At 34.7% G+C, this 18550-nt stretch overlaps 2 protein-coding genes and 1 long non-coding RNA gene across 3 annotated transcripts; all 3 read left to right on the forward strand.

The window, feature by feature from the left end:
- Positions 1-3238: 3238 nt before the first annotated feature.
- On the forward strand, positions 3239-4687 carry LOC122592505 (serine acetyltransferase 1, chloroplastic). The gene has a single exon (XM_043764749.1). It carries the CDS (start codon positions 3448-3450, stop codon positions 4477-4479), a length of 1032 nt encoding a protein of 343 aa, XP_043620684.1. The 5' UTR covers positions 3239-3447; the 3' UTR covers positions 4480-4687.
- A 2868-nt stretch (positions 4688-7555) lies between these two features.
- On the forward strand, positions 7556-10847 carry LOC122594328. Its single transcript, XR_006322958.1, has 3 exons — positions 7556-7764; positions 9930-10106; positions 10202-10847. It is a non-coding gene; the product is annotated as an uncharacterized LOC122594328 (long non-coding RNA).
- Positions 10848-12746: 1899 nt separating this feature from the next.
- On the forward strand, positions 12747-15813 carry LOC122594161 (desmethyl-deoxy-podophyllotoxin synthase-like). Its single transcript, XM_043766633.1, has 2 exons — positions 12747-13653; positions 14993-15813. Exons 1-2 carry the CDS (start codon positions 12766-12768, stop codon positions 15629-15631), a joined length of 1527 nt encoding a protein of 508 aa, XP_043622568.1. The 5' UTR covers positions 12747-12765; the 3' UTR covers positions 15632-15813.
- Positions 15814-18550: the final 2737 nt, after the last annotated feature.

Consider the following 18550-nt stretch of genomic DNA (forward strand, 5'->3'; position numbering starts at 1 on the left):
GTTGATTCATGTTTTCCCACTTCAAGTTCACTTCTTTCCCAACTATCCCATTTGTCTCAAAATTCTTCCATTTTCCATGCAATTGAATCTTCATTCATAAATTTAAGAATTTCAATCCTACAACTATATCAACAATCATCTCCTATTGTGTTAGAATTGAAATTTGGGGCTTTCTTGGAGGTGGTGGTGACCGATTCTTTAAGGAAGAAAAAGAGGAAGAATTTCAATTTGAAAACCCTAATTCTTTGTTTCCCATTTTTGAGGTATAGATTTCATAACCCTAGTTTGATTTGTTATTAAAATTAGGGTTCTTAGCCTTAGAGTTGGGGTTTTTGCTATTGGGGTATTCAAGTAAAACTCTAACTAAATTTGAAGGATTTATGGATTATTGATTGAAAGAATTTGTTGTTAGTGAGAATCCCCTTTGGTAAGAATCTCATGGTGTTTGGCTAGTGTTTATAAAATAAAGCTTTATTTTGAGAAATTGAAGATTTGTTGGAAAGTGTTTGGTAGCCAAACACCATAATCTTAGAGTTGTTGAATGTAAGTAGTTGAGTCATGGAACTCATAGATGATATGTGGTTACTCTTGTATAGGTGTTGAAGATTAAATTGTTGATCTTGTAGCCTTGTTGTGTCAACTAGCCAAGTCTAAGGTGAGTGTATATGCATAATCATGTTCTTGTTACTAGAGGTCATAGGTGGGTAAATTCCTATGACCCATTTGATAGTTGTTTGTTAGAACTAGTAGGTGGGTAAATTCCTACTAGTCAATTTGTTTGTAAGAGCTAGTAGGTGGGTAAATTCCTACTAGCCAAATTACCCATGGCCATGATGAAAATGAATGTATGTTGTGTGAAATGTATAAAAAGGCTAGCTTGCTAGGCTTATATGGTGCTTGATGCACAAAGTTGAAATGACATGATTTTGATTATATGTGTATGCATTCACTAAGCGTTGCTTATGTTTTAGCTGTTTAACTCTCTTATAGGAGTTGGTAGTAGCAAAGGTAAAGAAGTGATCGAGTGAAGTTAGAATTTGGAAGCTCTTGCCTTTTGGAAGGTTGGCATTTTGGATAATTTGGGTAGATGATCCCTTTGGTACTCATTGGCTTTTGATACATGTTCTTTGGTCAAATCATTTTGGTAGAACTTCTGAAAAGTTGTAGTTGCTTTGGAAACTTTAGTAATGATGGAATTTGTAACTAACTTGACAATTACCCAAGTAGGGTTATCGACCCGCTTGTGGAATGTTGTAGTCAAAGGTCTTGTAAAAAGGAATGATTTCAATGTATGGGTGATTTATATGCTCTAAAAGTCATGTTTTGGCATTCGGAAATGTTGAAGTTGAAATGGTGTTTTGGTTTAACTTTTAGAGTTAAGTGCAGGAAAACCTGATTTTGAACAAGTGGTTTGCCGCAGGTAGCCCCCACTGCGCCGCAGTGGGAGCCTGCTTTAGCTCACTGCGCCGCAGTGGGCTTTTGGTTAATTATTGCCGAGAAATATCACTGCGCCGCAGTGGGTGTGTCCTGCCTCACTGCGCCGCAGTGAGTTTTCTTTCACTTAGACAGAGATTTTCCACTGCGCCGCAGTGGACTTTAAAAAAAAAAAAAAATTCTTTCGATTTGCTTTAAGGAGGTTTGGGTCCTTACACTAAATGAGTGCCCGCGTGATACAGCGGCGTTAATAGACAATGTGCTAAATGTCGTGACGACGATAATTTGCAATGTGGAATATAACTCATTGTTACATGTGACTTTAAGTAACTCATATGTATGTTAGTATCAAAAATAAATATAAAATCATTTTAAAGAGCTCATCAATACAGACATATTTAGAAAAAAACTAACATCATCATTTTCATGATTTAGACAATGAATGTATTTTGTGTTTTACTGGGTAGGGGTTAGGAATTATTAAAGTGGGGGTTAGGAAAAGGAATTAATAGGGGTATATTTTTTAAAACAGCGAATGACCGGACCACGGGTATCCGGACTGGATACCGATGGCCTATCCGATCCCCTCCCCCTGCTCGCCCCACCTGGTAAATTCAACTCGCACGCCAAGAATATTGGCCAGCAACAATGCTCGAGACGAGATTCAAACATGTGACCCTTGTTACAACATCCGGGGTGTCCAACCACTGCGCTAGCAAGTGAAGAACAATTAATAAGGGTATTTTGTGTATAAAAAATACTGAATTATTTAAATTTCCTTAAATAAAAAAAAGTCACTTTATTTTATAAGACGTTATAGATAAATAAAGGGGGTGTTATACCAATCTGCAACTTTTTGCTAAGTAACGAAAACCCGAAATCAATAGATGATTTATTTTTTTTTAAATTATCAAAAAAGCTGGGCATCGGTTGGAAGACACCAACACGTTTTATTTGACTAAGTTATCTCTCTTTAGTTTAAACTCGCATGTCAACCTTGGGTACTTTTACTTTTTATGAAACCAATTATTCGAGTTAAACTTGCAATAGTTTACATGTTCTTACATAATGCCATAGAGAACACATTATCCCCTGCACTAGAAACTCATATCCACTTCCGTTGATTAAGTTGCCCCGAACCATGAACCATAGACACATGACGTGAGAGATTAATATTCTGTTTGAGTGGCAAATTACTAACTCGACAATGGATCCAATCCAAGTCGGTCAACAAGTTTAGGAGCAATCATCAATTCCTAAAATACCCAATTGCCTTTTATCGACAGATTATTAATGTATATGTTTATAATTATTAATATAATGTAATGTCTTTGGGTTTTACTTTTATGATGTTTTTCTAGTTTTTTTTTAATCTTTAAATGTTTTCATAATGTTGTTATTTAGTAACTTGTTAGAAAAAATATTTATTTTATTGGAAAATGATTAATCTTTCTAAAAAATAGCCTAAAAATTATTTTAATATCATATACGTTTGACATGTGTAATCCACTTATTATCTTTCTTTATTTTCCACTTGATTTTTACATGTGACATTTCTCTAAAAGGATTAATCATTTTTCTAATTTGTTTTGAAGAATGATTAATGTGACTAGTTTATATGCTTAAAGATAAAAATAAAAAAGAGATCATTATCAAAAGCGGAAAAAAATGAGTAAAAAATATGTATAATGTAATATTGTAATGTAATATATGAAAGTAAAACTTATTTTTTCATTGTCCATTGTTTTATGATAATGAAGTTACTGTATTTTATATGCGATTGTGTGTGTTTGGCACCTGTCGTTGTGCGTTTACGAGTAGCGGCGGCTGCTCTACACTGACGAATGATGATTAACCATCACAATCACAATCACAATCCATCCACTCACTGGTATCATCAATCAATGAAACTTAATTGCCCTATCCACGCATCCATCCCCTCCTCCCTTTAAAACATTTCATTCCCACAATACAATAATAATAATAATAATAATTTCATCCTCAATTGATTCCATGTCTCTTCATTTTCTCGGTGGCTCCGTTTCTTCACACTACAATTCCCACAATCATTACAATTCCCATTCCCCCAAAAAACTTAACAAAAACATTCGGACTATTTGTAGTATTATTAACCATTCATCGACCCAACAACAACAACAATTCTTGTGCAGACCCGACTCCCCCGACCAATCTTGTTGCCAACAAACGCCTCTTTTTCTCCTTCAATCAGCAGCAAATGATGTTTGGGTTGCTATGAAAGACGAAGCTCGTTCTGACGTCATTCGCGAACCCATTTTATCCAAGTATTATTTCAGCTTAATCTTGTCTCATCATCTTATGGAAACCGCTCTCGCCAATCATCTTTCTTTAAAGCTCGGAGATTTAAGCCTTCCGAGTGGGACCCTTTATGATCTCTTCATGGGCGTGCTTACACATGACCCCCATATCGTGAATGCCGTGAAACATGATCTAAAAGCCGTTAAAGAAAGGGACCCGGCTTGTATTTCATATGTCCAATGCTTTCTAAACTTTAAAGGTTTTCTTGCGTGTCAAGCTCACAGGATAGCACACCACTTATGGCTGCAGGATAGGAAAGTGATTGCTCTTGTTATTCAAAACCGGGTTTCCGAGGTGTTTGCGTTGGATATACACCCCGGAGCCAAAATCGGCAGAGGGCTTTTGTTCGATCACGCTACGGGTTTAGTTATCGGAGAGACTGCTGTCATCGGTGACAATGTTTCTATTCTGCATAATGTTACGTTAGGTGGGACTGGTAAGATTAGTGGTGATAGACATCCCAAAATCGGAGACGGGGTTTTGATTGGTGCTGGAACTTGTGTTTTGGGTAACGTTAGGATTGGAGATGGGGCTAAAATAGGCGCAGGGTCCGTGGTGCTAAGGGATGTCCCCGCTAGAACCACTGCCGTCGGGAATCCTGCTAAGTTAATCGGCGGAAAACAGAATCCCGTTAAGCTTGATAAGATTCCTGCTCTTACTATGGACCATACTTTACATATTAATGAATGGTCTGATTACGTTATCTAGTTTCCCATTGTTTCAAGTTTCACTATGTGAATCGGATCTTGGATTCCAGAAACATCTATATCTGTTTGTTTTTTTGGTCAAATTGGGAGTCCAAAAAGATCTTTTGGTTTTGTTTGTTGTATATGTATGTATGTGAACTATCACTTAGCTATACCCACAGATTTGATGCTGAGCATTATGAATAAACGAGGATTTGTAGTCTTTTAAACGTTTGCAACTGTTTGTATTGCTTGGATATGTGTTTATGATTGGAGAATTGTATGTTTTTTAGTATTTTCTCATATAATCCATTTTAGATTTTATTTGTTATGTTAATACTATTGTCAGGTAAATACTGGTAGCAATGCTTTTCTCAAAGGTACCTTTCTAACCATCTGCGCTTTCATTTGGATATCATTTGATTCATCTTTCCTCATATCTATTTTTAATGTATAATTGATAAATGCTACTTCTAAAGGACTATAGATAAATGCTTCAATTATAGCTACTCTTCCAGCTGATTTTTTTTTTGTATGCAGTTTGCATCTTCACTCATTTTCATTTACTTAAACAGTTGCTTGAACATATCGTATAACTGGGAGACTTTGGCATATTTTGGGTTTGTTGGCAAAAGAAAAAAATCCCATTGACAAATATGACTTTCTGTTGTCTTAGGTCTGATTGGATAGGGTTTACCCACTCACAATCTGCCCTTTTTATTTGATTTTATACACAAAATATACTTTACAACAATAATTTAACTTTTAACTTTTGGAAAGGAACAGTTTGTATTGCCATTGACCATTGTACAGTTCAACATGCTTAATACTACAAGTTATTGCTTTTGATAATAAGCTAGTAAATACGAACATTACCGTATGTTTTCGGTGTTGTTAAACTCAAAGGTATATGCAATATCTCCAGCCAGCCCAGCCAACACTGACCTGGACCTATTTTTCACCCTCCCACAGCATACCCATTACGCCACTCCTAACTTATTTTTCTTGTTCTTTTGTTTTTAAGTTTCCCTGACATTTCAGAATCAGTTATTTCAGCATTGCACTCTCCAATGCTAGCTTTAGCTGAAGCCCAAATGCGCAGGGGTAGAATTATGAATCACTATCACCCTCATAGATTGTTTGGAAGTAACCATAGACTTGATAACCAGAGGATTGACTTTGGATTTGACAGTCAGACAAACTGCAATTAATAGGGGTATTGGCATTACAATAGAACACAAGGCATCTTCTGCTTTTGCAGAAAGCTTAAAGGTTAGGGAAGTCGATGGGGAACCTCTATTAGATACGGATACACTGAAAGCATTACTCAGGTTATTACTACTGTAACAGATAAACTTTGCTCTACGGTGAACTGGATATGTTAATTTGTGCATCCCATAACAGATGCCAGAATCGGCAATCTGAACTCCTTAATACAACAAACCCCCCTCCCCCATTTTTAACTTTCTGTCTTTGAAAAACCGATCATACCCTTGACTTTCAACCTCTTTCATATTGCACACATGTTATCTACCAAAAACACCCCAAATAATTTTCACCCCACTCAATTGCCGTAAAATACCTACCCAACCATTTCTATCTCTTCCTCTCTTTCACACACACACACACAAAACACAGACCCCCTCTCCCCTTTTTTTTTCGCTCCTCTACCCCCCTGCGGCCTCCATCACAACCGCCATCATTCCTTCCGCCGTCCGTCATCACCACCGCAAATCACGACGACTATCCATCATCACACACACACAGATCGTGTCCCTCCACCCTCTACCTATTCGCTTCCTTAGTACCTACACCAACAGCGCAGCCATCACCACACACACATAGGGTGATAGAGTTTAGATACTCCTATTGGGTTTTCATTGATTCATTTCTTTATGGTTAGTTTCCAGAATTAGTTGTTAATAATATTCTTCTTTTTTTTTTACAGATTTTTGATGTCAAATTGTTTTCATTATAATTTGATTTACGAATGCCATTTTAGTTTGTTAGGATGATGTACGGGGTATTATTATTTTATAACGCTAAATTAAGGTTCATGTATAAAAGGTTAGGGTGGTTGTTGATTGTTGTTTGGTTGTTTTGATGTTTTGATGGCGTTAATTCCTCAGATACAGCATTCATTTATTGATGAGTTTAAAAAAGTTTGGGTTGAAAAAGGTTAGAGTCTTATGCAACTTATATTGTAGATATATGTGGATGCTTTTCGTGTTAAACTCAACCCTCAATCTGTGTGATAGTGTTGTATAGACTTGACCTTTGATCCGTAATGTATTTGCAAGCTCATGACTTGGGCGTTGTTTATCATGCCTTCACGCAAAGAGACATTACTGCTGAAGATGTAAGGTTTATATATGTATGTTGTTGTTGTTTCTTATTTGGGCTGACCTTTAAAGTATGTTTCACAAGAATTTCATTAGCAATATTGGATATATCCTATTGATGTTTTCCGAATAATTTGTTTGTTGTAGTTAAGATACCATAATGTGTTTCACATTCAAGTGCAGAATATTTTGCAATGTGTCCTAATATATATATAAACTTTAAATAATTTGGTAATGCTATATACCTGAAAGTTATGGTTCTGAAAATATGAAATTTTGTACTATAGGGGAAATGGACTATGTCGTTCTCTAAAAGAGCATGGATGAGCAAATAGCTAGAGCTGAACGGCGGAAGAGAACCTTAAAACATGTGGTTATGTCGCTCGTAATGATTTAAGTATTGGCTCCTTTTTTATTGTGGTCAAGGACCTTAAGGTTATATAGCATAACATAGTGTCAGTCATGGGTGTGAGCCTCATTACTATTTAGAAACACTGTTGTTAAAGGTTGAAACACCCTACTGTCCTTATTCAGGTACGTCATCAACCAAAAAGCGACGCAATGCTGAACTAGATCGCAACAGCAGCCCAGTCACAGTTGGGGAATTAGCTCAGGAGTGGGCACACAAAGGCTATCCAAAAACAAAACCTTCAGGTACAATCTCAGCATAACAAATTATCTATCATTGTACCAAAAATCATTCCATTACTTTGAACAATCACCTCTTATTAATTTGCAACAGCGACACATCTCTCAAAGCCTTTTATGGATACATGGTGTAAACGAAGTAAGAAATCGAAGCTTATGCGAGGGGTTAACCTAATTCCAAGTGCTACTTTTACGCTTCAGCTGAGATTTCTTTGCAACAGTATGTTTATTGCGCTCTATCTTGCAAGAGGGTATGCACCTGGTTAGATCTCACTGTACCATGACTGCAGTTTGGATCTCATTCTACCATGACCTAGGTGAATATTTTTGTATAACACGTGTTTCCTTTTTTTTTTTTTTTTTTTTTTTTTTTGTTTATTCTATGTGAATTTATACCTTTGTATAACTGTACCATGACTGCAGTTTGGCTACGCCCGTACCTTATACAATCGTCACCATCTCTTGGATCGCCATCCATCTAATCCATACCATTCCCATATGCGTCCGGTGACAACCCTTTTAGAAAGGATGAGGGCAATGCCCGAACCGTATCCTATGTTTTCTTAACACGTAACCCATATGATTTTTTACAAATTTTTTTTTTTATATTTTTTATTTTGGAATGGGTTTTTGTTAAAAGAAAATAAAAAACAAAAAAAAGTTTCAAAAAATGAAAAATAAAATTTTTAAAAATAAAAAACCACACAAAAAAGAAGAAAGAGAGAGGGAAACTAGTGGTTCTCACGGTTCTCTCCATATTTGTTGTTCTCACGTGAACCCAACCCTATATATATGAGTAGATCAAACTGCCATGACGTTGACCTTGATGCTTAAGGTCAAAGTGGGTAAAGTATGAAGGTGAACAGATAGGTATTTGGTATTTTATTTAAGGCTATGCATTAAAAGTTGTACAAATGGCAATATGAATTGTAAAAAAAAGGAACAGTAGATGTTGTGAGAGGAGCGAAAGTTGCTAATAAATATATATATATATATATATTCCTTGCCTCTTATTTTGGGTTGCGTTTTTAGGATGAGTTGTATTTACTAGTAAATATGCATATCGAGTAATATTTATGTCTGTAAACTTAGGCATGAAAAGAGAGTGATATTGAACTGGAGGCTAGAGCTACATCAGCTTCCCCAAACTATGCTTATCTTAATTATGTGACATAACGGGCGGGTTGGGTAACGAATAAAGATGGAATTGGGTTGTAATAGATTTATATTATGCAGGTTACAACATATCGGTTGAAGTTATCCCAACCCCTGAAGACTTATCCTTGAATTATGTAAATAGTTAATGTGTTGAAGGCAAAACCTTTTTAGCGTGTAGACCTGTTGTAGTTTTTCATATATTGGTGTTATAAACCCTGCCATTAAGAAATCATATCTTTTATTTTGTACATGACACAATCAATAGAAATCATGGTTTGTAGGGTGATATTGAAGCTGATACAATTGGTTACTGGCTTACTGCACGTTGAAAGTAGAATCTGCTGAGCCAGACCCTACATTATTTGTATAGTTTCGTTCAGGGTTTTATAGATATGTTCGTTAATTACACACAAGGTGGATTGGCTAGACTTATAGGGGCCATTCGTTTTCTTGATAAAATAGACTGTTGACATTCATGTGGATTCATATGCAAACAGGAAATTTGCTTAACTTGGCTGTGTTCTTAAAGATTCATATGCAAACCGGTTTGTTAATTAATCTCTTCACTGCTAAATTTTTTTTACTGACATTCATGTAGACTTCAAATTTAGAGGTCACTTATGGTGCTCAAGTACCATTATATATTGTTTATCTTGCCCTCGAAGGAGCAGCCAATGATAAATGCCTAGCTAGATGCAGGGTTCTTGATATCATATTTGAGACAAGTAGCTGCACAAGTTAAATAAAGTATTCTCCAAGATACTGATATTCATAAATGTTTTTATAGTTATATTTACAGAAAATAGGAAGTCAAGAGTTAACATTACATGAATTAAGGATGTACAAACATGATTATCTTGAAATGCTATATGTGGTGTGAATAAGATTGTACTTAACATTTATATTAGTTGTATTCATTATATTACTTCACGTTGATATATGTTTAGCATAACATAATACATACAACCATGAGTTACCTGCGTACTGCCACATTCACACGATATAAAGGTACCGTCACATTCACCCACCCGTTTTTAAGAGTTACCGCCGCAACACGCAGGTACATAGTATCAACTTAATCATTGATGGCTTGCCAGTTTGGGTCATGTTCTATTTTTAACCAGTCTTATTATAGATTAACTAAAATGATCAGATTAGAAGAAAACGTGCCAAAAAGGTCAAATTAGTTAAATCAAATGTTTTTTTGTTAAGATTGATTTTCCTTTTAGAAGTTGGGTTATTATTGCAAAATTAATAACCAGTCTTGTTAAGATTGATTTTACTTTTGAAAGTTGATTCACTTACTTTGAAAGTTGACCTTTAGCTTGTTGCCGTGAGGCGCTCAAGAAAGGACTTCTACAGAGACTCTTGTTGAATTTATGTGCCCATACCTCTACTGGATTTGATCAGGCCAGAGTGGGGAGGTTGACTAGAATATTATCTCAGCCACTTCATGGCTGTCGGTCTAATCTTGTCTATGGTTGATCTCAATTCTTGGATGGTATCACTATCCTGTAATCTGACATAACTTTATTTCCTATGAGATATGTAATAATTTTCATGCTAGAGATTTTTATTGTTATTTATCACTAACAGGTCTTCCGCTTCTAGTATTGACACCCCGAAGTCTTGCCTAACTTTGCCATAAATTACCTGTATGTTGCTGATAACTTGTTCTGCTTTGGCTCCTTGCACGCTCTGAAAAATAATAAAGGGAAGGAAAAGGTTATTGAAGTAGCAGAAATGTCACATTCTGCTGTACGGTCAATAGAGTGCAATGTTCCAACAATGTTCCAGTTCTATTGTTTATGAAGCTCTTGAATCATCACAATATTTTCTATCTAGATCAGCTAACGTGTTTTTTTGTTGGTCTGTAGGTTCTCTAAGGTTGTATGTGTCGGAAGCAGGATGGATTAACTGGTCAAATCACCTGAGCTTGAAAAATCATTTTCTGGCATGGGTCAAAACAAGTCTGGTTAGGTTGATCTGCATTTTTATCTAGTTTGTTTCTTGTCATTTGCCCTTGTCGATTATCTTTTTGCCAGTAGACTAAAACAAGCAGTAGTGTAATCAAATTATTAATTAAGAGTTTTCAAAGTAAAACTGAATAATACACTTGAGCAAAAGGCATGTTTGGTCGCTTGGAGCGAGAAATCAGATGCTTGAATAGGTCGATTACTTGGCAATACATTGTTACTCTGAATTCCTTGTGATGGCTTGCTTGAAAATATATTCTTCAATAATGGTTTTCATAATTTGATGTCTTCTAGTGTTGAAATCTACATATTCAACAACATTATAGTTTTTCTAGTTATTTATTTGGTTTGCTCTTTCCGAGGTATACACATTTGCACTTTAGTATTATTTAAACGGACTTATCTACATTGGTACCAAATTAGTGATTTTATATCATGAGTATGGTGACGCATGTTTTGATGATTAACCTTATGAAGTATCTTCAATGGAGTTCACAGTTCCTCTATCTCAAACCTTTTTTACATCCCTCTTTATGTTACATGTAATCAAACTCTTGAAGCGATCCAAAACTGATCGCTCGATTCTCAATCTACCCCGTGGGCCTAGAGAGCTTCCCCTCATAGGAAACATCCTTAGTGTTGGGGGCCCACTCCTATACTATACCTTGAGGAACATAGCACAGAAATATGGGTCACTGATGCACCTACAACTAGGAGAGAATTCCACCCTCATAAGAAAGCTTCACCCATGATATGAACTTTGCCAGTTGGCCCTTTTTGCTTCACATATAATTTTTACCAATAAGGTATTAATAGTTTACTATCATATTCCAAACGCTCAAATATCTTGTTATCTTAACCACTTCAAACTACAAAAGCACATCCAAACACTATATCGTACAGTTTTCAATGTACCACTCATCTGATTTTGATGATTAAATCACAATATCAATCTCAGGATATATTAACCGCTGGTAGTGAAACGACTTCTACATTCATAGAATAGGAGATGCCAGAGTTGCTGAAAAACCCGAGTATCATCAATAAGGTAATAATTGAGGTTAGATAGATTTTCAGCACAAAAGTCAAAGTTGATGAAACGGGATTCCAATCGTTGGATTTCTTGAAGTTGGTTATCAAGGAAACTTCACCGTGAAGACTAAAGTGGTTATGAATGTGTGGGCAATTGGTAGAGATGCAAAGTGTTGGAAAGATCCTGAAAGGTTTAATCCAGAAAGTTTTGTTGTTAGTTCAGTAGATTACAGAGAATTTGACTTTGATTACCTAACGTTTGGTGCTTGGAGGTAAATATGTTTAAAAATATCAGTTGGATTAGCCAATCTTGAGCTTTCACTCGCCTTTTTGGCTTTACCATTTTTGACCGAAACTAGCTGACGGAAATGGGAGGAATGAAGATCTCGACATGACTGAAGCTTTTGGTGTGAATCTAAAAAGAAAAGGTGTCCTGAATATTGTTCCACCTATTTGTTATCCTCTTGTTAAGCAGCAAGTACTGTCACAAAATAAGGTACATGCTGTATTCCCTTGCTTGTTTTGTGGTTAAGAATCCCTTTCCTCAATAAGCAAAATGATTGATAGACCTAAAACATTATCCCTCAATATAATATTATATTGAAATTGTCAAGGTGTAATCAAATGTTAACTGACTGTTGTAATTAAACTGAATCAAACCCCAGCAGTTGAGTAGTGGGTTTTGCTCTTATGAAAGATCACATTTCTATTCTAGTTGAGTGGATAAATTAGTAATTTTGCCTCCCAAATCTTAGGTTCTTTAATTCAGTTCACATAATAAATGTATTACAAATTTTACAATATCTGTCAAGATGGAAAATATACCTGATAATGAGCCGAAATGAGATGCTTAGTTAGACTCTAGCTTTATGTTGGTATACTCTTGTGTTTAGTGTTCGTATTGACATGCTCAATAGCATCTTGTGCAACATTTCTTGTTCTTTTTCAAGCGAGGTAGTTATATCGTGTTAATGAGTCCCTTTTAAAATGAATTTATCTACTTTGATAGTATCAATTTATCAACAATATTTCCAAAGCATCAATTGTATTATACATATATATTATTATATAATGAATATGGTGATGCAGGGTTCAATTCACCATATACTAGTATTTAGCTCGAGCTTTAGTTATCCAAAATTCTAGTCACCGATGGAGTACAGTTTGATTATGTTCCAAACCCTTTTTGCATTTCTTTTCATATTAATGATGATTAAACACTTGAAACCATCAAAAACGTATCATTTGACTGCCAATCTACCCCCCGGGCCAAGAAAGCTGCCTCTCGTAGGGAACATTTTCGATGTTGTGGGCCCACTCCCACATCATACCTTGAGAAACTTGGCACAAAAATATGGACCGTTAATGCACCTACAACTTGGGGAGAATTCCACCATCGTTGTCTCGTCAGCTGAAACTGCGAAAGAGGTCATGAAAACCCATGATGTGAACTTTGCTAACCGGCCCTTTCTTCTTGCTGCACATATCATTTCATATAAATCCACAAACATCATGTTTTCACCATATGGAGATTATTGGCGCCAACTTAGAAGGATTTGCAATTCAGAGCTTTTAAGTGCAAAACATGTTCAATCACTTAAACCGATAAGAGAACAAGAGGTTTTCCATCTCATACAAACTATCTTTAAGCAATCAGGATCCCAGATCAATCTAAGTGAACATATATATGCACTCACATATGGGATTACTACAAGGTCGGTCTTTGGAAAGAAGATTAAACATCAAGATGCATTGATATCTCTTATTGACGAGGCCATTGGATTATCTGGAGGATTTAATCTTACTGATCTCTATCCTTCGTCGAAGGTTGTAGCTCTTTTTAGTAGGCTTAGGCCCAAACTTGAAAAGCTTCATCAGAGATTTGATAAGATGCTAGATGAAATCATTGGAGAGCATCAAGAATATGAAGAAAGAAAAGAAAACCCGGATCACTTGCTAGTAGATGTTCTTTTGAAACTCCAAGAGCATGGCAACCTTGAAATTCCCTTGACCATGGACAACATCAAAGCAATCATCCTGGTTAGTGATTATTATATATATATATATATATATAGGGATAAGTGTTTAGAAATGCAGTCAACTAATGTTTAAAAGTTATTGTGTGCACGAACTCTAAATCAGCTTTATTGTGTTCACGAAACTTGAAGTTTTGGTTATTGTGAACATAAAACGGGATTATGGCTATGTGGGACAAGTTACTTTTACGTTGACCCGTTGACTACTTACGTGACATGCACAAAATAACTTTTTGGGATTAGTTTATGAATACAATAAAAAAAAAAGATTATTTTTTTTCAAACTCGCCGGAAACTGCAAATAGTCGTCGGAAAACTTAAAAATCCGATTAAACCTTCGTTTTTTCGAATTAGACCATGAAATTCGCACCAAAATACTCAAAAATCAGTCGCGAACAAACCCTCAACAAAAGTTAAACCGATTGAGATGCGCTGGAAAATTTATCAACTCGCCGGAAAAATTAAAATCACCATAACTTTGTTGTTTATTCAAGTTTCGACTCGAAACAACACCAAACTGCTCAAAATTGTTGTCCGAAACTCGAAAAAACAACAAAGTTATGGTGATTTTAAATTTTTCGGCGAGTTGATGAATTATCCGGCAAGTCTCAATTGGTTTAACTTTTGCCGAGGGTTTGTTCGCGGCTGATTTTTGAGTATTTTGGTGCCAATTTTGTGGTCTAATTCGAATAAACGAATGTTTAATCGGATTTTTACGTTTTTCGGCGAGTATTTGCAGTTTTCCGGCGAGTTTGAAAAAAAATAATCTGTTTTTTTTTTAATTGTGTGCATAAACTAATCCCAAAATGTTATTGTGTGCATAAACTAATCCCAAAAAGTTATTGTGTGCATGTCATGTAAGCAGTCAACGGGTCAACATGAAAGTGCTGACCGGCCAACTTTTGACCCGGTTACTTTTGTATGCTATAGGTCTATTGAACAAGTTTCCTGAATACAATAAAGCTGACCTAAAGTTCGTGCACACAATAACTTTTGAGCATTAGTTAATTGCATTTTTGGGTACTTATCCCATATATATATATATATATCCATACCCTTCCATTTAACGGTATCCTTGAACTTGAATAACTCGATGTGCCTTCATGATGCATGCTTGAGCTTGGCATAAAGTGTCTGGCAATTAAGAACTCGAGTTGAACCAATATAATTTTGAGATTGGCTCAAACTCGAGTTTGAGCTTGAGTAAGTCATCCCCTGGCAAAATTTGTAAAAAAGAAGCTTAGCATATTTTTGAAAGTTGGTTACAGAAAACATATATCAGACAAATCTTTCTAATGCAATTTGCCCTTGTATTTTCATTTACATTCCTCTTTTCATTTCAGGATGTATTATCTGCAGGCAGTGATACGTCTTCCACGGTTATAGAATGGGCAATGTCGGAGTTGCTGAAAACCCCGAGTATAATGGACAAGGTGCAAACTGAGGTTAGAGAGGTTTTCAGCAAACAAACAATGGTTGATGAAACGGGAATCCAGTCATTAGTTTTTTTAAAGGCAGTTATTAAAGAAACTTTAAGACTACACCCACCGGCACCTTTGATGTTACCCATGGAGAACAAAGAGAAATGTGAGATAACTGGATATGATATTCCTAAGCAGACAAGAGTGATTGTGAATATATGGGCAATTGGTAGAGATCCAAAGTATTGGAAAGATCCCGAAAGATTTGATCCGGAACGATTTCTGGATGGCAGCAACTCGATAGATTTCAGAGGAGTCGACTTTGAGTATATCCCATTTGGTGCTGGAAGGAGAATATGTCCAGGTATTTCGTTTGGATTAGCAAATCTCGAGCTTTCACTCGCCTCTTTACTTTACCATTTTGACTGGAAACTAGCCACTATGAATGGAGATCATCTTGACATGATTGAATCTTTTGGCGCGACTGTTAAAAGGAAAAATGTCCTAAACCTTGTCCCAACTATTTGTTATCCACCTCCGGCATGTTTAGTTAGTTCGTAATAGGCTATCAACAACAACAATAAAAACATCAACCCGATAATGATGCTCAACAAGTCATCATCTTTCTTATGATTGTCATCCTTCACACAAAGAAACAACTATATGTAGAATGATTGCCATCCTTCATTTCTTAGATCCTGAATTTATAACTTTGTGGTGGTAACCGAATTCATGGCATTATTAATATCTTGTGTTTTTCTTTATAAAAACTCTGCCAAATTGTAAACTTTGACAAAGCTTGTTAGTTATCTCCGTTATATCCTTTATAACAAGAAAAACATTAATAAAATCATGACAATAAGTGTGCAAAGGCATATTCAACATCATCTTTTTTAGAAGAGGTAGATGCTTCGATGGAAGTGTCATTCAATACTATAATGATTGGCTCAAGCAATTTCATTAAACTACAAACTGATTTGAAGTGCCAACTCCATCTAGTATCTCCGGGACTTTGCAAAGATCTGATTTGATATGCTTCCTTTGCACCTTGAAGCTCTCCAATATCTGCTAGATGCTAAATTTCTTCAATTTGAGCATCTTGTAATTCTTCGTTACGCTTAATAGAAGATCCAACGACATTAACAACAGAATATAAATTCACTCACATTCTTACATGCTTCAACTGAAACCAATTGCTATTGATATGAAAAGCAATGACAAGGTCGTGGAAGGAAACTTGAATTTGGGAGGAAGGAGGAACCAAACAAGATTTACCAAAAATCAATTCCTATAGTAAGAATTGTTCCATAATAAAAACAAACTCATTTCATTTCTTCGTAATTAATATAGTGGTCGGAATAAAAGTTGAGTTAATGTTATGGCAAGGTTTAACTAGGGAATCTTATGAAAATTTCGTTTAGTTGTTAATAGGTACTTTGTTAAAGAACTCGCTTCATAAAAGTATTTCGATTTAATATATATATGAACCCGACCCGGCCCGTTATTGAATACGGGGTAAAAAAAGTTGCTTGTCAAACTAAATTTGGACACATGTGATTTTTAATCCTAGATCCACCACTGACGAAAAGCAACTAAGTGTCAAACGAATACAACTTGAAGTCTCGAACAAATAGATTCATGTTCATATTCATATTCATAATTAATGAATAATAATAATAATAATCTATTATCTATACTATATCAGGGACGGAGCCAGAATTTTTTTTTTTTTGTGAGGGGGCAAATTTAAATTTATTTTTTTTCATATAAGAACCATTTTTAAAAATGTGGAAAAAAAAACCTGGCTCGAGTATATAAAATGAGCCCCTAAAAGAATTTCAATTCGTTAAAAGAATTTCGTTTACGTCAGGTTTAGTCAAATTTTTTTTAAAAAATAACTTTTTCACATACAGTTATACTATTAATGTACTACACATTTTATCCAAACAAAAAAACACGTTTTTTCTAACTTTTTTTTCCATTAAAAATCAAAACAAATTAAGTTTTCTACTCTACTAATGGAATATCTATGTCAAAACTAATGCTTCCAAGATCAGTGACTTACAAAGAAAGAACTTATGACAATAAAGGTGACATTTGTATGTACTCTATACTTATTTTTACTTTTTAGTTAAGGCCAAAATTAAAAATATATACTTCTCATTGTTGTTAATGGCGTGCGCCCAGGCCGCCTAGGCGCAAGGCGATGGCTAGGCAACAGTTTCACGCCCCGCCTGAAAACCTAGGCCCAGGCACACCAACAATTTAGGCGGCAAACTTCTATTTTTCATAAAAGCGTTTGGTTATCCAAGAAGTGTATTAATATATGTAAAAAACTTTGAATAATACAAGACAAATTTTATAGAAGTTTTGAACCTAGTCAAATTAGATGACACATCTTAATGTCGATCTTATAAATGAATAAACAGTTACAAATTTATGGTTCAAGGATATAAACTTTGTAACACAAAATAACCTAATATAACAAAAGCTTCAATTATACTAAAGTTAAGATATGAACATTTTTATTTAATGGGAAAAAAATATTTTCATATTACAAGCCCACATCTAAATTTTATAATAATCTTAAGGAAACTTGTAGGACTTAGTTTTAATGAAAATGTTATATAATGGTAGCATCATAATATTATACTTATACCAATTTTCACACAATAAACAATTTATACCAAAATATAAGTTATTAAACCACCCTTTTTATATTTTCACACATATTAAACAATTTATACCAAAATATAAGTTATTAAACCACCCTTTTTAAAAAAAAACTAATTAATCCTCCTAACAAAATAGTTTAAAAATATTCCTAACTATTGAATTATGACATATGAAAAAATTAGGGGGAAGATTAGGAAAGAAAAATAATATATAACATATGTTACCTTCTTAAAATTTTAGGAGTATTTTTTAGAATCATTTTCTTTTGAGTTAATTGCAAAATTGGTCCCTGTGGTTTACACACTTTAGCAATGGGGGTCTTTTTTTAAGTATCGCTACAATAGAGGTCCCTATTTTGAGAATTTTTTGCAAGTGTGGTCCCTTTTTAACAAGACCGTTAGTGGGTGTCGTCAAGTCTTAACAAAAGGGACCATCATTGCTAGAAAACTAAATAATTCAAGAGATTGCAACATACAATTGTCAATGCGCCAGATCCCTAATTATACTTTTTAACTTTTCTATAAAAGAATGAAAATAAATAAATATTTAATTTAAATATAACTATTAACATACTTTAGCTTTTCATGATTATCGATAATTAAACTATTTAAAACATATTTCTACAAAAATATTCTAAAATTTGTAAATGCTTTAATTGTTTATGAAAATCAAATCCACATAATAATTTATATTCACGTCTTAAAATAACAAATTGTATTATTCCGATATATAAAAAACATATTAAAAAGTTTGTTATGATCTATATTAAAATAAACTATGTATTTATTAATTAATATTTATTAA

The sequence above is a fragment of the Erigeron canadensis genome, chromosome 3 (assembly GCF_010389155.1).
Source record: "Erigeron canadensis isolate Cc75 chromosome 3, C_canadensis_v1, whole genome shotgun sequence".
NCBI classification, from domain to species: Eukaryota; Viridiplantae; Streptophyta; class Magnoliopsida; order Asterales; family Asteraceae; genus Erigeron; species Erigeron canadensis.

Coding starts and splice junctions, on each gene's coding strand:
- LOC122592505 (XM_043764749.1), top strand. CDS start 3,448: ATGTCTCTTCATTTTCTCGGTGGCTCCGTTTCTTCACACTACAATTCC.
- LOC122594161 (XM_043766633.1), top strand. CDS start 12,766: ATGGAGTACAGTTTGATTATGTTCCAAACCCTTTTTGCATTTCTTTTC. Junction 13,654..14,992: donor ACATCAAAGCAATCATCCTG/GTTAGTGATTAT, acceptor TTTTCATTTCAG/GATGTATTATCTGCAGGCAG.